Source organism: Gallinula chloropus (genome assembly GCF_964237585.1).
Source record: "Gallinula chloropus genome assembly, chromosome: 1".
NCBI lineage: Eukaryota > Metazoa > Chordata > Aves > Gruiformes > Rallidae > Gallinula > Gallinula chloropus.
Window position 1 is genome coordinate 211,616,742 of NC_140085.1, and position 14,685 is coordinate 211,631,426.

The following is a 14,685-nucleotide window of genomic DNA, read 5'->3' on the forward strand; positions in this document are numbered from 1 at the left end:
GGGAGCTGTGTAGATGGCTCCGACTTGAGTTGTGTTGTAAACAGACTGAAGCGGGCACTTCACAAAACCTGAAAAACTTGTATGGAGCCTTGCTAAGCCTTGGCTTCCTTCCACAAACATATGTCCTGAGTCCCAATCAAACCACTACTCAAACTGTTTGACAAGCCCTAAGGGTCCGCATTTGGTTTCGATGGGCCAAGACAATGGGAATATGCAAGAGATAGGGCCGGAGGTGTCAGGCCCAGCCCTGCATCCTGTCACACACATCAGCAAAATGAACCAAATAAAAGCCCTGGCATTCGAGCTAATATTGGGAGCCGTTCCTCCAACCTTAGGAGGAGACCCTTCCCCCTTAGCCGGGCGGCTGGCTGAGGTAATGTATTGGGAACCCTTACCTGAGAGACGGGGTAAGTGGCTATTTGATATGTTTTAAGTGTGTCGTTTTGAGTGACTAACGTATGGGTAATATTTTGTGTGCTTGTGAGCTGTGATCCTATGTTTTAGGGAAGCCACATGGTTGTAAGAAGAGTATTTTGTAGATCTTTGTGATCGTAGGGAAGCTAATTGCCTACGGCAAGTGTAACCGTGGGGTTTGTGACTGTTGTAGATCATTTTATTGTGTGCTGTGTTGGCAGCAGAGTATTTTGTGGATCTTTGTGATTGTAATATTTTGTGTGCTTGTGAGCTGTGATCCTATGTTTTAGGGAAGCCACAGTGGTTGTAGTAAGAGTATTTTGTGGATCTTTTGTGATTGTAATCAGTGTGGTCATACTTCCAAACTGCAATAGTGAATTCCCCATTGTATCCAAAAATAACCTGCAAGTGACGTACTGAATCTGCATTCTGGTTTTTAGAATAAATTATTATTAATTCTATTTTAAAAACCTGTGGTTCAGTGTCTTTCCGTCACATTAATTGGCGTTGTCGGCAGGATACAATGGAGGAACTTTTTGCAGAAACATGGTTGTAGACCCTCTCTCCTGGATAAGGCAAAGGAAAAGTCAGGAGACAGTGTTGGAGTTTGTGAAAAAGACGTACGGTTAGGTACGCAGTGAGTGCGGGGCCCGGATCCGCGGGTCATTGTGTTTATAATTGGGGTTTTCATAACCATTGTTAAGCTTTGTGTGTGCAAGAAGTTTTTGTGCCCGGTACCGTGTGTTGGAGAGGTTTGTGTGAGAGGTTTTCTTTTATTTTGTTTTGTTTTTGAGTAAACAAGCCAGTCTGACTGCGGGCGAGTGCTGATCCTCCACGAGGAGAGCAGCTGGGGACGGACAAAGTGAATGGCATATTTAAACTGTTAGAGTAAGGGAAATGAGTTTTGAACCAGGTGTTGTTTTCTGGTGCTCTGTATGCGGATCTAAGGATTTTTGTGTATCTGTAAACTGTTATTTGTATGTTCTGTATGTAAGCAGGACGTTGTGATGCAATTTGGAAGCAATCTTTGGTGTGAGGAATGAGAGGAAGATTGGTTTGATTGGGATGGCATTTTTGGTTCGAGCCAGCTTGAGGAAGTGGTGTGTATGGATTTGAAAAGTGATAAAAAATCGGTGGTGTATGGGAGGAGGACTGTTAAGAGAGCTTTTGGGTCTCCCGACCAGGGTCAGGAACGGGTCTTTGCCTGTTTTGTGAACAATGTTGTTTGTGTATGATGTTGCCCTTTGGGTTGTGTAACGTAACTGTGTAACTACAGTGTGACCTCCTGAGAGTGAATAGGGGAAATTTGGATACTAAGGTGTGGCCCTCTCAGGATGTATTGCCCCTGTGAAGTTTGTGCCTAATTATAGGATGGCCGCCCCTAAGGCAGTCAATATCTAATGATGTCTCTTCCCTGGCCCAGGGGATAGATAAGACAATCCTGAGATGCACTGATCTCGTCCCTTACCCCAGGGACAGGATTGGGTGAACAACTGCTAGCTCCTTTAAATTATCTGGGCTGGCTGAATCAGTGCAAAAAGGCTGTGTGTATACAAGCCATGTATGAGCGTGGGAGACAGGATGTTCCCCTTGCTGCTCCAATTGACCCCACCCGCCTTAAACCATTGATTAGGGGTCTCCCGGATGCCTTGAAAAACTATATGCAAACCCTAAAGGAAAAGATTGCACGGACAATTGACTGTAATGCTCACAACCCAAACCAGCTACAGCCTGTTTTAACGTGGGGGGAGCTATTACAAGAAATGGTGATTTACGGCAGAGAGATGGGCTGGTTAGAAGAGGGTCCAAATTTGCAGCGCCGGGTCCGCCAAGCACGGTTTTCGAGAGAAATAATCCCCACCCTCCTCGACAAACCAATATTCTGATAGATAGTGGAACTGGAATAAGTGTTATCACTGAAAGAACAGCCAAAAAGTTAGGACTTGCCCCTACTGCTAAGAAAATAAATATAATAGGAGTAACTGGAATCCCTGAAACCAGATCAATTAGTATGGTATGTGTTTGGCTTCTAAGAGAAAACCTAATGATGAAAATAGAGGTGGTCATTCGTTCATACAAAAATAACATGCTAGGATTTGATGGAAACGTTTGGAAACTGTCTTCTGGACAGTGTGGAGCTTTGTATCCCCACCGTGGGTACTCAAGGCACCCATTCATACTACAGTTCCCCTCTATGTCCAGTATGTAAATTGTGCAGGGGTGGCAGCTGACAATCGACTGTAGGAAGCTGAAGAGTAACTCACAGCTGCCAGTCCTTACATTGCTGAATTTGTTACCCAAGTCCAAGCTAAATATCATGCATGGATGTCCACTCTGGATATTTAGGATATGTTTTTTTTAAATTATTACTCTTCAAAAGAAGGATAAACCTTAATTTGTGTTCACTTGGGAAGGGAGTACAATATAGCTTTAATGGACTTCCCTGAAGATTCAAACACTCCTCCAACTGCCCAAAGTACACTGGCAAGAACATTAATGGAAATAGAAGTCCCAGGTGGGATAAGCATGTATCAATATATTGGTGATATCCTCACAAATGGATTATGCCAGATTTCTAACCAATTCACTGTCGAGCGTATATACGGTCGAGAAGCTCTCTTTTTGCAATTGCAGGACTGCTCCAGTAGATGGATGAGGGACAACTGAGAAGACACGGGGTGGAGGCCTCATAAGTGTCAACAAGAGATTGAGAAACTACAACCTTGAAGCCCAGCTGGAAGTTTTGGTCTTCTTATTTTGGTTTCATCTGTTTGTTTACCTGTTTATATATATATATATATATATATATATATATATATATATTTGTTTGAGTTTTATTTTGTATTTGTTTTCTCTTTCTTTTTATTTTCTCTTTTTTTTTTTAAGTAGCATACTTGTTTTTACACAAGTTTTATATTATGGCTATAATTGTAAAAATAATTATAATGTCTACGATAACATTAGGCAACAGTGAACAATCTAGTATATGGGATAGACAGGTGCGAGCTTTTAAAAAACATGATGATGGTTCTCTTATTATAAATCACGCTGAACCAGACAATGTGGTCTATAAAATGATACAAGGTTTTGCTCGTATGCTTAACTTTTCTCAGGTCACTACCTGTCTGCCTTTACCACATACACCTACTCAAGGGATCCCCATAACAGCTCTCCCTGTGGACCTGGGTAAAAATCTAGATTGGCTCTGGAACCAAAATAAGTTTATAATCTGGGGACAATTTAAATAGAAGTGGTTGTTTAACAATACATTAAATTGAACCTCCTTTTGGAGCCTAAATTGTTCCTATGCCCCCCTTTGCTGAGACAATAGGACTTTGGGATGCAGAGGCAAACAGCCACGATCCCTAAACCAGCCATGTTACAAACACCCTTGGGCGAATACATGACATGGGGATGAACCATACTGGGGAAAGCGTTTGGTCCTGAGGTATGTGGAACCAGTAAATACACAGTGGTGTTTTGAATTTCCTCCAACACCTAGCAATTCATGTACCTGGTTTGATGTGATGCAAGGACCACCTGCCAATTGTTTATGGTCTCAAGCCCATGAGGAGAGGAGAGATGACAGCAGGGATTGCTATCCCTGGCAGTCTCGACAAAGGGTTTTAGCAACACCTTTGTGGAATTGCACAAATATTATAAACTGTACCACTGGTGGGGACCTAAAAAACAGTTGGTTGTGGCTGATCCCTTCATTACGGCATCTAGTCAGTACCGCCTGCTTGTGTCAGAATTACTCAAAGCCATACCCACCAGCAATGAGGTGTGATAGTAGCACAAGCTATAAAAATTTAGAACATACTAAGAAATCCCTCTGTCAAGTCCCTCAAACTATGGGCAATTGCGATGACTCCCCTATATATGCTCCACGACAATTAACTTGGGTATGTTCAGATGGGACGATTACAGATATGTTAAACCCTCTTAATCCCGGTTTGCAGTGTACCTTTGGAATACCATCATTATGTCCATCTTTTTACTCTGAGAAGTTCATTTTCCCAGGGTTGTGGCATTCCCATACCAAACGGACTACAGACACGTCTGGATGGACTGTATCTCAGAAGCTGGCAGTATGGGCTGAAGGATTCTTTGGATTAGGAATAGGTCATCTTAGGACCAGAATTATGTTGTCCAACTTAACTGCACAAGTGGAAGCCTTAGCAGCCCTTACTAATGAAAATTTTGATTTGCTCAATGAACAAGTACAAGCCGTCTCAAAAGTTGCACTTCAAAACCGGCTCGCGCTAGATATGATACTACTTAAAGAACAAGGGGTATGTGGACTCTTGAAAGCAAACCATGAGCAGGAAGAATGCTGTGTTACAATCCCTAATGTGTCACTACCTCTTCGAGAAAACCTCCAGGAGATGAAGAAGATAGCTGAAGTCACACATGAACTGCAAGAACAAATAAAGGACACTTGGTTGGGAAATATTTTTGGTAGAATAGGATGGGTATTTTCGGGGTGGATTACTAACCTGTTGCAAACCTTAATTGTTATTATAATTTGCATTATTATAGTAAGTATTGCTATCAGTTGTATCAAAAGAATCATGGTAAAATCCATCTCTCACGTAAGGGTTCACTTAAAAAAACGAGGAATATGTAGCTCTGCTAAAGTATGCAGATGAAACCCATGCATCTGCCAATAATAACATATAAGTGGTTGAATTGTGACTCAGGTCACGGGGTGGAATGTAAGGCTGAGCTATACACACAGGTTCCAATAGTGCCTAAACAGAGCAGGCGGCCTACGGGGAGTTGTAATACACAACTCAGTCTTGGGCTGCTTTTAAGCTCTTTGTCTGCGGAGACACCTCATGGGGAGCTGTGTAGATGGCTCCGACTTGAGTTGTGTTGTAAACAGACTGAAGCGGGCACTTCACAAAACCTGAAAAACTTGTATGGAGCCTTGCTAAGCCTTGGCTTCCTTCCACAAACATATGTCCTGAGTCCCAATCAAACCACTACTCAAACTGTTTGACAAGCCCTAAGGGTCCGCATTTGGTTTCGATGGGCCAAGACAATGGGAATATGCAAGAGATAGGGCCGGAGGTGTCAGGCCCAGCCCTGCATCCTGTCACACACATCAGCAAAATGAACCAAATAAAAGCCCTGGCATTCGAGCTAATATTGGGAGCCGTTCCTCCAACCTTAGGAGGAGACCCTTCCCCCTTAGCCGGGCGGCTGGCTGAGGTAATGTATTGGGAACCCTTACCTGAGAGACGGGGTAAGTGGCTATTTGATATGTTTTAAGTGTGTCGTTTTGAGTGACTAACGTATGGGTAATATTTTGTGTGCTTGTGAGCTGTGATCCTATGTTTTAGGGAAGCCACATGGTTGTAAGAAGAGTATTTTGTAGATCTTTGTGATCGTAGGGAAGCTAATTGCCTACGGCAAGTGTAACCGTGGGGTTTGTGACTGTTGTAGATCATTTTATTGTGTGCTGTGTTGGCAGCAGAGTATTTTGTGGATCTTTGTGATTGTAATATTTTGTGTGCTTGTGAGCTGTGATCCTATGTTTTAGGGAAGCCACAGTGGTTGTAGTAAGAGTATTTTGTGGATCTTTTGTGATTGTAATCAGTGTGGTCATACTTCCAAACTGCAATAGTGAATTCCCCATTGTATCCAAAAATAACCTGCAAGTGACGTACTGAATCTGCATTCTGGTTTTTAGAATAAATTATTATTAATTCTATTTTAAAAACCTGTGGTTCAGTGTCTTTCCGTCACAGGCTGATGAATCAAAAGCCAGGATCTGAAGTCAGCTCACAAGGAAGCCAAGGAAAGATACCAGGCACGCAGCTGGGCTCACGTCACGCGTCCACGTGAAAAGGAACTGGGAACAATATTGCCTGGGAATGCTGCAGCCAGGCTTCACTGTGTGGCAAACAGAAGGCAACTGAGGTCAGCAACAACAAACACCAGTGATGCTGCCTGAAATCCAGACTCGCTTTGCTGCGTAGATTCTGAGTAATAGAGAGGATCAGGAGAACAGAGGTCTGCAAATCCAGCCTGTCTGCTGAGGTTGTAACAGCAGCAAATCTCAGAGCTAGTACTAAACAGCATCACATCAACAGCATCACATCTTACGACTGTTCTTCCTAATGGTGGTGAAAAGACGTGACCTGAGACCTTCCCACCTCCCCCTGTGCTTGGGCACATGCAGCATGCTGTGTCTTGTCAGGATGCTTTCAGGAACATGCCTCTTCCAACCTGATTTTCACCTGCCCATCCCATTTCTCTCTCAGATTCTTGTTTCCCCTCTCAGAACAGCATCTTCCCTCACCCCTCCCACTCTACAAATTCATAACAGCAGCAACTGCGCCCCACTTTTGGTGGAGCAACTTCAAGACAGAAAGCACTACCTGACATAACTCTTTGGTGGGTAAAGTGTGTAAAAGAATAAATGATTGACAGCACTCAGTAACAAAGCCACATCAGCTTTTTCTGGAAGCTATACTTCTAAAACACTACCAGGGACATCCCACAGCAAGGTACCATTCTGCTCTGTAATATTTTTCCAGGAATTTTCATATAACAAGGAAAAATTAGGGGATTTTAGCATCACAAGGGAGTTCTCTGGTTTAAAACCCTGATTAAGACTGTTGCCATCAAGATAACAGGAAGGACAGAGGCAAAGTGAAGGGTAAATCCTCAAGGCCCTGTTGCAACGCTGCATCTACTTCACTAGTAGGTCTACTTGCATCTGTACAAAAGGAGCCATAGTTCTGAGAATGCAAAGCAGCCTTCTTGCTTGTTCCAGATGTGATAGCTCTGTCTTTCCAAAGACACAAGACATCCAGCCCAGGCAGGATTGCTCCTGTTCTGCTTTGCTCTCTTTGCTTTCTCATCACACAATCAACAGACGCATCCCCCAGTGCAAGAACTTCCAGCTGAGTTACAAATGTGATTGATGACTCACTTGGTTCCTTCAAACTGTCTAACACACATCCCTCCTGTCCAAAAATAAATCTAGCCAAACAGCTGCTGTGAGGTACAGAGGAATGGTACAACATAAATCCTTCAGGGCACTGCTCCACGAGAGACAGACACTGCCTACTCCAGTGCTCCAGGAATGCAGACAGGATTCCTCCTATCAGCCTTCCAAACCACGTGAAAAAGATGGTGGAGAACAACCTGCTAGCACTGAGGGACAAGAGGCAGTGGGCATAAACTTGCATATATAGGAAGTTCCACCTGCACATGAGGAGGAACTTCTTTACTGTGAGGGTGGAAGACCACTGGAACAGGCTGCCCAGAGAGGTTGTGGAGTCTGTATCTCTGGAGACATTCAGAACCCGCCTGGGCGCTGTCCTGTGCAGCCTGCTCTAGGTGATCCTGCTCTGGCATAGGGGTTGGACTAGATGATCTCCAGACGTCCTTTCCAACCCCTTCCATTCTGATTCTGTGTTCTCATTCAGTTCCCCTGGACCAGCAAGGCGGGTGGTATCTGAAAATCAAGAGAAGGTGAACCTTTGATGCCTTAGAAGCTGGAAACAGACCAACTGTCTTTTATCAGAGGCCAGCCTTTTATCAAGGCTGGTCGTCTTGTATTCAGACCCAAGCAGACCAAACTGAAATACACACCCTTACCACTTAGTACCTGGCAAACCAACCAACAAAACCCCCTCAGTGTGTGCAAACAACATGATTAGAAAGGAAAATCAGCTGATAAATTCCTAGAGGTCTTAAAGAAACCAAGTCAGATGAAACAGGTACAGGTTTTCTTGCAGCTGAGCAACAAGTAACCCAGCCATGAGTCAAGAAGGGCTGTGCTTTAATTACAGAGGGGACTGAACAGTGCCTTTGAGTGATCATGGCTACTATGAAGTAGCTCCAGAAGGCTGCAAGCAGAAAAAATCACTGCTCTGGACTCACCCAGTCTCTTTGCCCCCCCATCACACCCTTCCCTTGAGTGCCAGAGCCCTCAGGGGGCTCCAGCTCATGTTGTAGCAGGAAGGTTTTAGGTTGCTTATGTTTAAGCAGTTTCAGGAGATAGTGAGGGTCGATTTTGCAGCCCAACACTGCCAAATAGGAAGATTTTGCTTCTCCTCACTTTTTCCTCCCCAACCACACTCTGCTGCTGCTCTTCTGGATTCAGTTCTAGTACTTTGATGCAGTAACACATCTTGGTAAAATGGCAGAAAACCATCCTAGGAAGGTAAAAAGAAAACAAAGGACACTTCTGCTGGGTTAGCAAGCTGCACTGGCTCACTACCCTGTGATCAGGTGAATCCCAAGACATCAAATGACAAGGTACAGAGGAGGGAGAGAAGCTGGTACAGCTGGAGGGGAGATGACATTGGGAAGAGCGTGGCCTCCCCAGGCATGGCAAGATATTAACTGGGTTCAGCTACTGTGTGAAACTACTTGCTCCCCAGAGCCACGCTCTGGTAACACCTCTGGCCACTACCAGCCACATCAGCAGCATCACAGGGCATTGGGTGAAGTTGGAAAGCCTGATAAAAAGCCTTTCAGCCCAGGGGCTGGCCTCACAGCTTTGTTTTGACATTCCATCCCTAAGGATTTACAGTAACCAAGCAGAAAACACATCCTAACACATGGGTGACCAAGAGTTTAGTTCACTCATTCTTGTCAGTAGTTCCAAAAAAACATTACAGGGACTTCCTCTGTATTTCACAATCTGGCAACTGCTCTACCTTTGCCATCACCAGCTTTATTTGCTGTGCTAGAGCTTGCATGTCTACACAACTTACCACAGCAATAAACATGGGTATTTGTTCCTTGGTAAATATTTTTTTTTAAAAGTGAGGGTTTTTAATTATATGCTGGGACATATAATTAAATTTCTAGAAAGTGTGTCTAGAAAGTGTTTTCCAAGCCTGAAATTACTGCCTGCAATTAGTGTTTGTTATCCAACCAGCTCCATTTTTAAAAAGTGAAAATAACAATTCCCTAAACCATATCCAAACAGGATGCCCGGTGTCCCAGTCTGATCCCATGCAGTCCAAGTATAGTTCAAGTAATCACAGTTCTTCATGAGTTCCCATCAGGATATTCCCTAATTATTCATGAAGTAACCTGCAAAGTGTGAGTAAAACAGGCACGAAGCAAACCCAACATGAGCACAGATTGACTGAAATGTGTTTAAAATTTAAAAATAAAATTAAAATAAAATCATCCTTTATTCTTGAAGCATGAACACAGTGCACCCAATCACCTGCTCCAGTGGCTGTGGTTGGTAAGGGTGCCTTTGCTGGCTGCTCCAAGTGCTCTGAGGCTCCTGTGCTCTTAGATATTGTGCAACACAGAGCACATGGTTGTAACATGCAGCAGGTTTTGCTTGACAGCCGCTGGCCTTGTCGTAAGCACACTGCTATCTTCTGGGGGCATGCTCTGCTGTCATTCTGCAGCTGCTGAGCTGTCCAAGCAGCTCTCTCCTACAAGCCAGCTGTCTAGTAAAAAGACTGCAACAGCCAAGAAACTCTCTCAGAATAAACAGGGGGAATTGTCAACACAAGTAAAGTTCACAGTAGTGGTCATGAGAGTAAACGTACCTTTGTTGTTGTTAAGTAGGAAAAAGGATGAGTTGCTTCTGATTTTTAATCTTTCCAGTTCCAGCCTGTGTTTACATGGCTAAATATGCCTCCATGTCAGCCAAACCTCAGAGCACAACAGAGAAGGAATTCCTTCAAATGAGCTGGGAGGCCCGGGAGTGAGGAGAGGGATGGAGCTACACTCGGCCACCCAAGAGCAACCTGGGAACTTCCTGGTTGCAAAACAAATAAGGGTCTCAAGTACTGGATATCCCCAAGCCAACTATCAGACAATCAGTGACAAGGAATTTTTCAAAGAGTCAGAGGAATTCTCACAGTGTCCCACAGCTGCTTTGGTGGACTCTCTAGGATGTACCTTTTGCCCTTTGAAGTTCTGCAGGTTGTGCCAGACTAGAAGCACAATCTGCACCCCCCCCCCCCCCATACTCCCCCCAGTCAGCACTGATTTTGGAAGTCCCAGAAGCAGAACTGCATCATGTGGAAACTGGCCAGTCAGTTGTTCCCTGGGGAGCAGATGATACATGTTCACATTCCTTCTCCTCTCAGCACCAAGCACTAGGAGCCCTTGCAAAGCTGAGGCTGTCTGACTGTGCCACAGGTAATGCAAGCCACCAAATACTTGCATGGAATATCATTCTGTCCAGACCAACCCACAGAAATTTGAAAACAATGACATCTAAGCAAAGAGGGGGCTGAGAGGCTGATCCAGCATCCTAACTACTTCTGGCTCACATCTACACTATGTCATTCAAGAAACTGCTGGAAAAATCCCATGTAGTACACAAGGCAACAGAAAGATCTACCTAGCATGAGGTATGTAATTAGGATGAAGCATTCACTGTAGAGAAGTGGCCAGATAGGGAGTACAACAGGTCACATAACAGGTATGACTTGGTCAGGGGCAAAGCCATGGCTGTCACTTTGCTTTGAGACATTACCCATTGGGACATACCCATTTTATGAAGCAACTTGTATGCAGACACTTGCCTGCAAACTGAGCTCACCTCCTCAGAAGTACCAGCAGGACAAACACCCTGTTTGGGCGCTGGGCACAGAAAGGACGGGCATGCTGCATGCTGTCAGATCCCTGCAGCATCCTTCTGGAGGCTCAAGATTGTGAACATGCAGGCAAACAGAACATCTCAGAGAAGAACTAATTTAATTAACAGTCTTGTCCTTCAAACACTTTCCTACACGGACATTCACACTGTGGACTGCTCCCAGCAGTAAAAGCTCTTCCTACCCAGTGTCTGCTAGAGATTTCTAAAGGCCACCTCCAAAAGGTATCAGTAGTATTACACCCCTGAGATTCCTCAGAGGATGGATAAACTAAAGAACCTAACCAACAGGCTAGTTCCATACTCCAGAGGAGACAGCACTTCAGATAAAAACCAAGTGCATCCATCCCCTTACCTATGGGTTGCTGTGTTTCTGGAGCCACTTGTAAGCAGCATACAGGTATGGGAATCTTTTCCTTCTGCACATTCTTGATACCAAGTCAGTTAGATCTGAATTTTCTAAACTTATGTGATGTGTATGGCATAATAGTTTCCTGAGAATGGTCTAAAAATAATACCTAAATATTAGTTTAATATTAGCTTCTTGTGCTCTAACTATTGGGTTATCTTTTCTTCAGAACAAACTGTCAGACAGCTACTGAATGTGACTGACAGTTTGGGTGCAGCTTCTGCTGGAGCTGGAAAGCAGTACTAACATGAGATCATCTAGATCACTGAGACTCCCTCTTAGTCTGTCTCAAGGAGTAAGAAGTCACAATTATTTATATAGAGTGGTTAAGAAAGCAGGTCTACCTCCATAGGTCTCACCAAACCATTCAGGTGCAGTCCCAAGGCTGCTTGACTTGCTGTCCGGGCTGCATCATTTTGCTCCCCATGCTACGGGTAGTCCCATAAATGAAGGAGGCAGCAAACAGCCTAGAGATGAAACTCATTTTTTCAATCCCACTTTTTCCTTTTTGGTGTTTGCCCCTGAGCCCAGAGCAGCACCAGTAATGGCAAAGCAATGTTCTCACGCAGCTCATCTGCCACCACCGTGCTGGGAAGTTTCAGAACCAACACGAGCACGCAGCGTGACAGACGCTACTCCACCTACTGCTGATCTTCCTGGGGACAGTTTTCTGAAGCATTTCTGGGACACTGTCAGGGGTCCATTCTGGTTTCCCCTAAAAGGGATAATTTCTGAGAAGGTGCCAACTTCAGATCCTCCATTAAGGAACCAGCTGCCTTCCCCAGGGAATAATCCCTGAAACTGTGTTAATGGCCCTTTCTTTCTTGAGGCTTGTCTCCAATGTACAGCACACATTCCATGGTGCACACGCTCCTCTGAAGCAGTTCAAGCAACACACAACACAGTAAGACTTGAAGTAACCTTCTAAAAGATAAGAGCTGTTATAAGTTTAATGGAAGTTAAGTTTAATGGAAGAATCAATGTCACTGAAAGAACCACTAAATACTCGAAGTGAAAGCAATGCAGAGAAGCAGCTGCAGTGCAGTATCAGTATCAGTACAGGCTGGGGGATGAGCTGCTGGAGAAGAGCTCTGTGGAGAAGGACCTGGGGGTCCTGGGTGATGACAGGTTGGCCATGAGCCAGCTGTGTGCCCTGGGGGCTGAGAGAGACAATGGGATCCTGGGGGACATCAGGAGGAGTCTGGCCAGCAGGTCACAGGAGGTGATCCTCCCCCTCTACTCTGCCCTGGTCTGGCCCCACCTGCAGTATTGTGTCCAGTTCTGGGCTCCCTGGGATAAAAAGGACAGGGATCTCCTGGAGAGAGTCCAGAGGAGGCTACAAAGATGATGAAGGGCCTGGAGCATCTCCCCTGTGAGGAAAGGCTGAGTGAGCTGGGACTGTTCAGCCTGGAGAAAAGAAGACTAAGGGGGGACCTTATGAATGTTTATAAATACCTGAAGTATGGGATGCAGGGGGAATGGGCAGCCCCTTTTCAGTGGTCTGTGGAGACAGGACAAGGGGCAATGGCTGCAAGTTGGAGCACAGGAAGTTCCACAGCAACATGGGGAAGAACTTTTCCCCAGTGAGGGTGCCAGAGCCCTGGGACAGGCTGCCCAGCGAGGTGGTGGAGTCTCCATCTCTGGAGAGATTCCAGCCCCGTCTGGCCGCCTGTCTGTGCAATATGAGCTGGGGAGCTGCTTTGGCAGGGGGGTTGGACCCGATGAGCTCTCCAGGTCCCTTCCCACCCCTATGATTCTATGAAAGCCTCATCCTTTACCTTCACATTAGCCACAAGTTCAGCAGGACAGAGGGACAGGCATGGGACATGAACACTTCATATCAGCATACTCTGGGGTGTACTGGGGATCTGAGCTTGAATACAAATACTCTAACATGAATATCTCCTATGTAACACTCTGCTTATTACATCACCACGAAAGCAAGACACACTTGTCCACACACATGCTTTGCAGACTCTTTATAAGCAGACAGACTTTTACACTTCTACACTAAACACCTATGAACAGTACTGTCATTACAAAATAATTGCCAACAGGGTTGTAGCTACCAGTACACAAATCACTCCATGTTAGTGTCAGAGGTTTCAAACAGAAAACCACAACCAAAGCACCTGCTGCAATAAAAAGGAAAGCTTTGCTTCTGTTTTTAAGTGACATCATTTAGGCCTACGATATTTAGAGAAACTCTTCTTGAAATCATCTCTTCAGCTGCTTACTGAAAATACAAGCTACTTGCAAAAAAATAACAGTGGTGCAACGTGAATTCTTTATTCTAGACTACACCTTTATATGGTTATCCTCATTTTGTACAATGAAAAAATGGAACCACAAAATGTACAGAAGACTGAAATGCTGGAAGGGCTACATAAGGTTTCTCAAATTACTTCCTTGGCTTCATCAGTTCTCTGCTTACCAAGGTGTGCAAGAAGCAGGCTAGAAGTTTTAGACACCTGATCCAAGCTTGAACATCATAACATTCTACTTAACTGCTACTCAACCAAGCATTCTAGTGATGTTAACTGATCCACTCACAGCTCAGTTCAGTGGGCATTAGATGGTCAAAAGATAAAACAGAAAAAAGGAAGACCTCAGCAAACCAGTTCTTCCAAAGTATGCAATCACACACAGCCCAGTGATTAACCAGACATTCTAAGTGAAAACAGCAACAGATTGATTCAATTAGAAGACAAGAATTCCTTTTAAATATGCCACAAGAAATATTTCTCCATAAACATCAACAAAATACTGCTGTGAACTCAGCTGCAACATACATCCTCTAGATCTTAAAAGATCTGGAAAGTAAAGTATGTTTTTTCAAATATCAGTAGAATAAAGGCAACCTTATTTCACTTTACCTGCTGCCATTTGCCCTTAATTGCTGGATCTCTGATTGACTGGCAATGTCTCTGGATTTGTTGGATGACACCCTGGTAATAGACCATAGAAGAGTCGTAATTCCCAAGCAGTGCATATTCTCTTCCTTTCTTGGCATTATCACAAATCTCTGCTAAATTCATCTTCACTCAGAAATCTAAAGGAGAACATAATCATTGGAAAAATTCATTTGATATGCTGTAGAATAATAATTCAGACCATGACACACCAGGTTTGGGTTTTCCTCTCACAGCTGAACTGTGTCTTTCCACCTCCTGCCCCCCCCTCTTTTTCCAACCATTTAGCTCTGGAGTATCTCTTTACTAGCCTAAGGTTTGAACATAACTCTTCTATAGTGATAAAAAAC

The 14,685-nt window shown here is 44.3% G+C and overlaps 1 protein-coding gene across 1 annotated transcript in view; it reads right to left on the reverse strand.

Annotated features, from left to right (window-relative positions):
* KATNAL1 (katanin catalytic subunit A1 like 1) overlaps nt 1-14,461 on the reverse strand; it is a gene marked incomplete at its 5' end in the record, with an annotated part of 40,156 nt that extends 25,695 nt beyond the window's left edge. The window contains one exon of the mRNA XM_084278798.1: nt 14,295-14,461. Coding sequence (XP_084134924.1) covers nt 14,295-14,461 — 167 coding nt within the window. The remainder of the gene's footprint in view (nt 1-14,294) is intronic.
* Nucleotides 14,462-14,685: the final 224 nt, after the last annotated feature.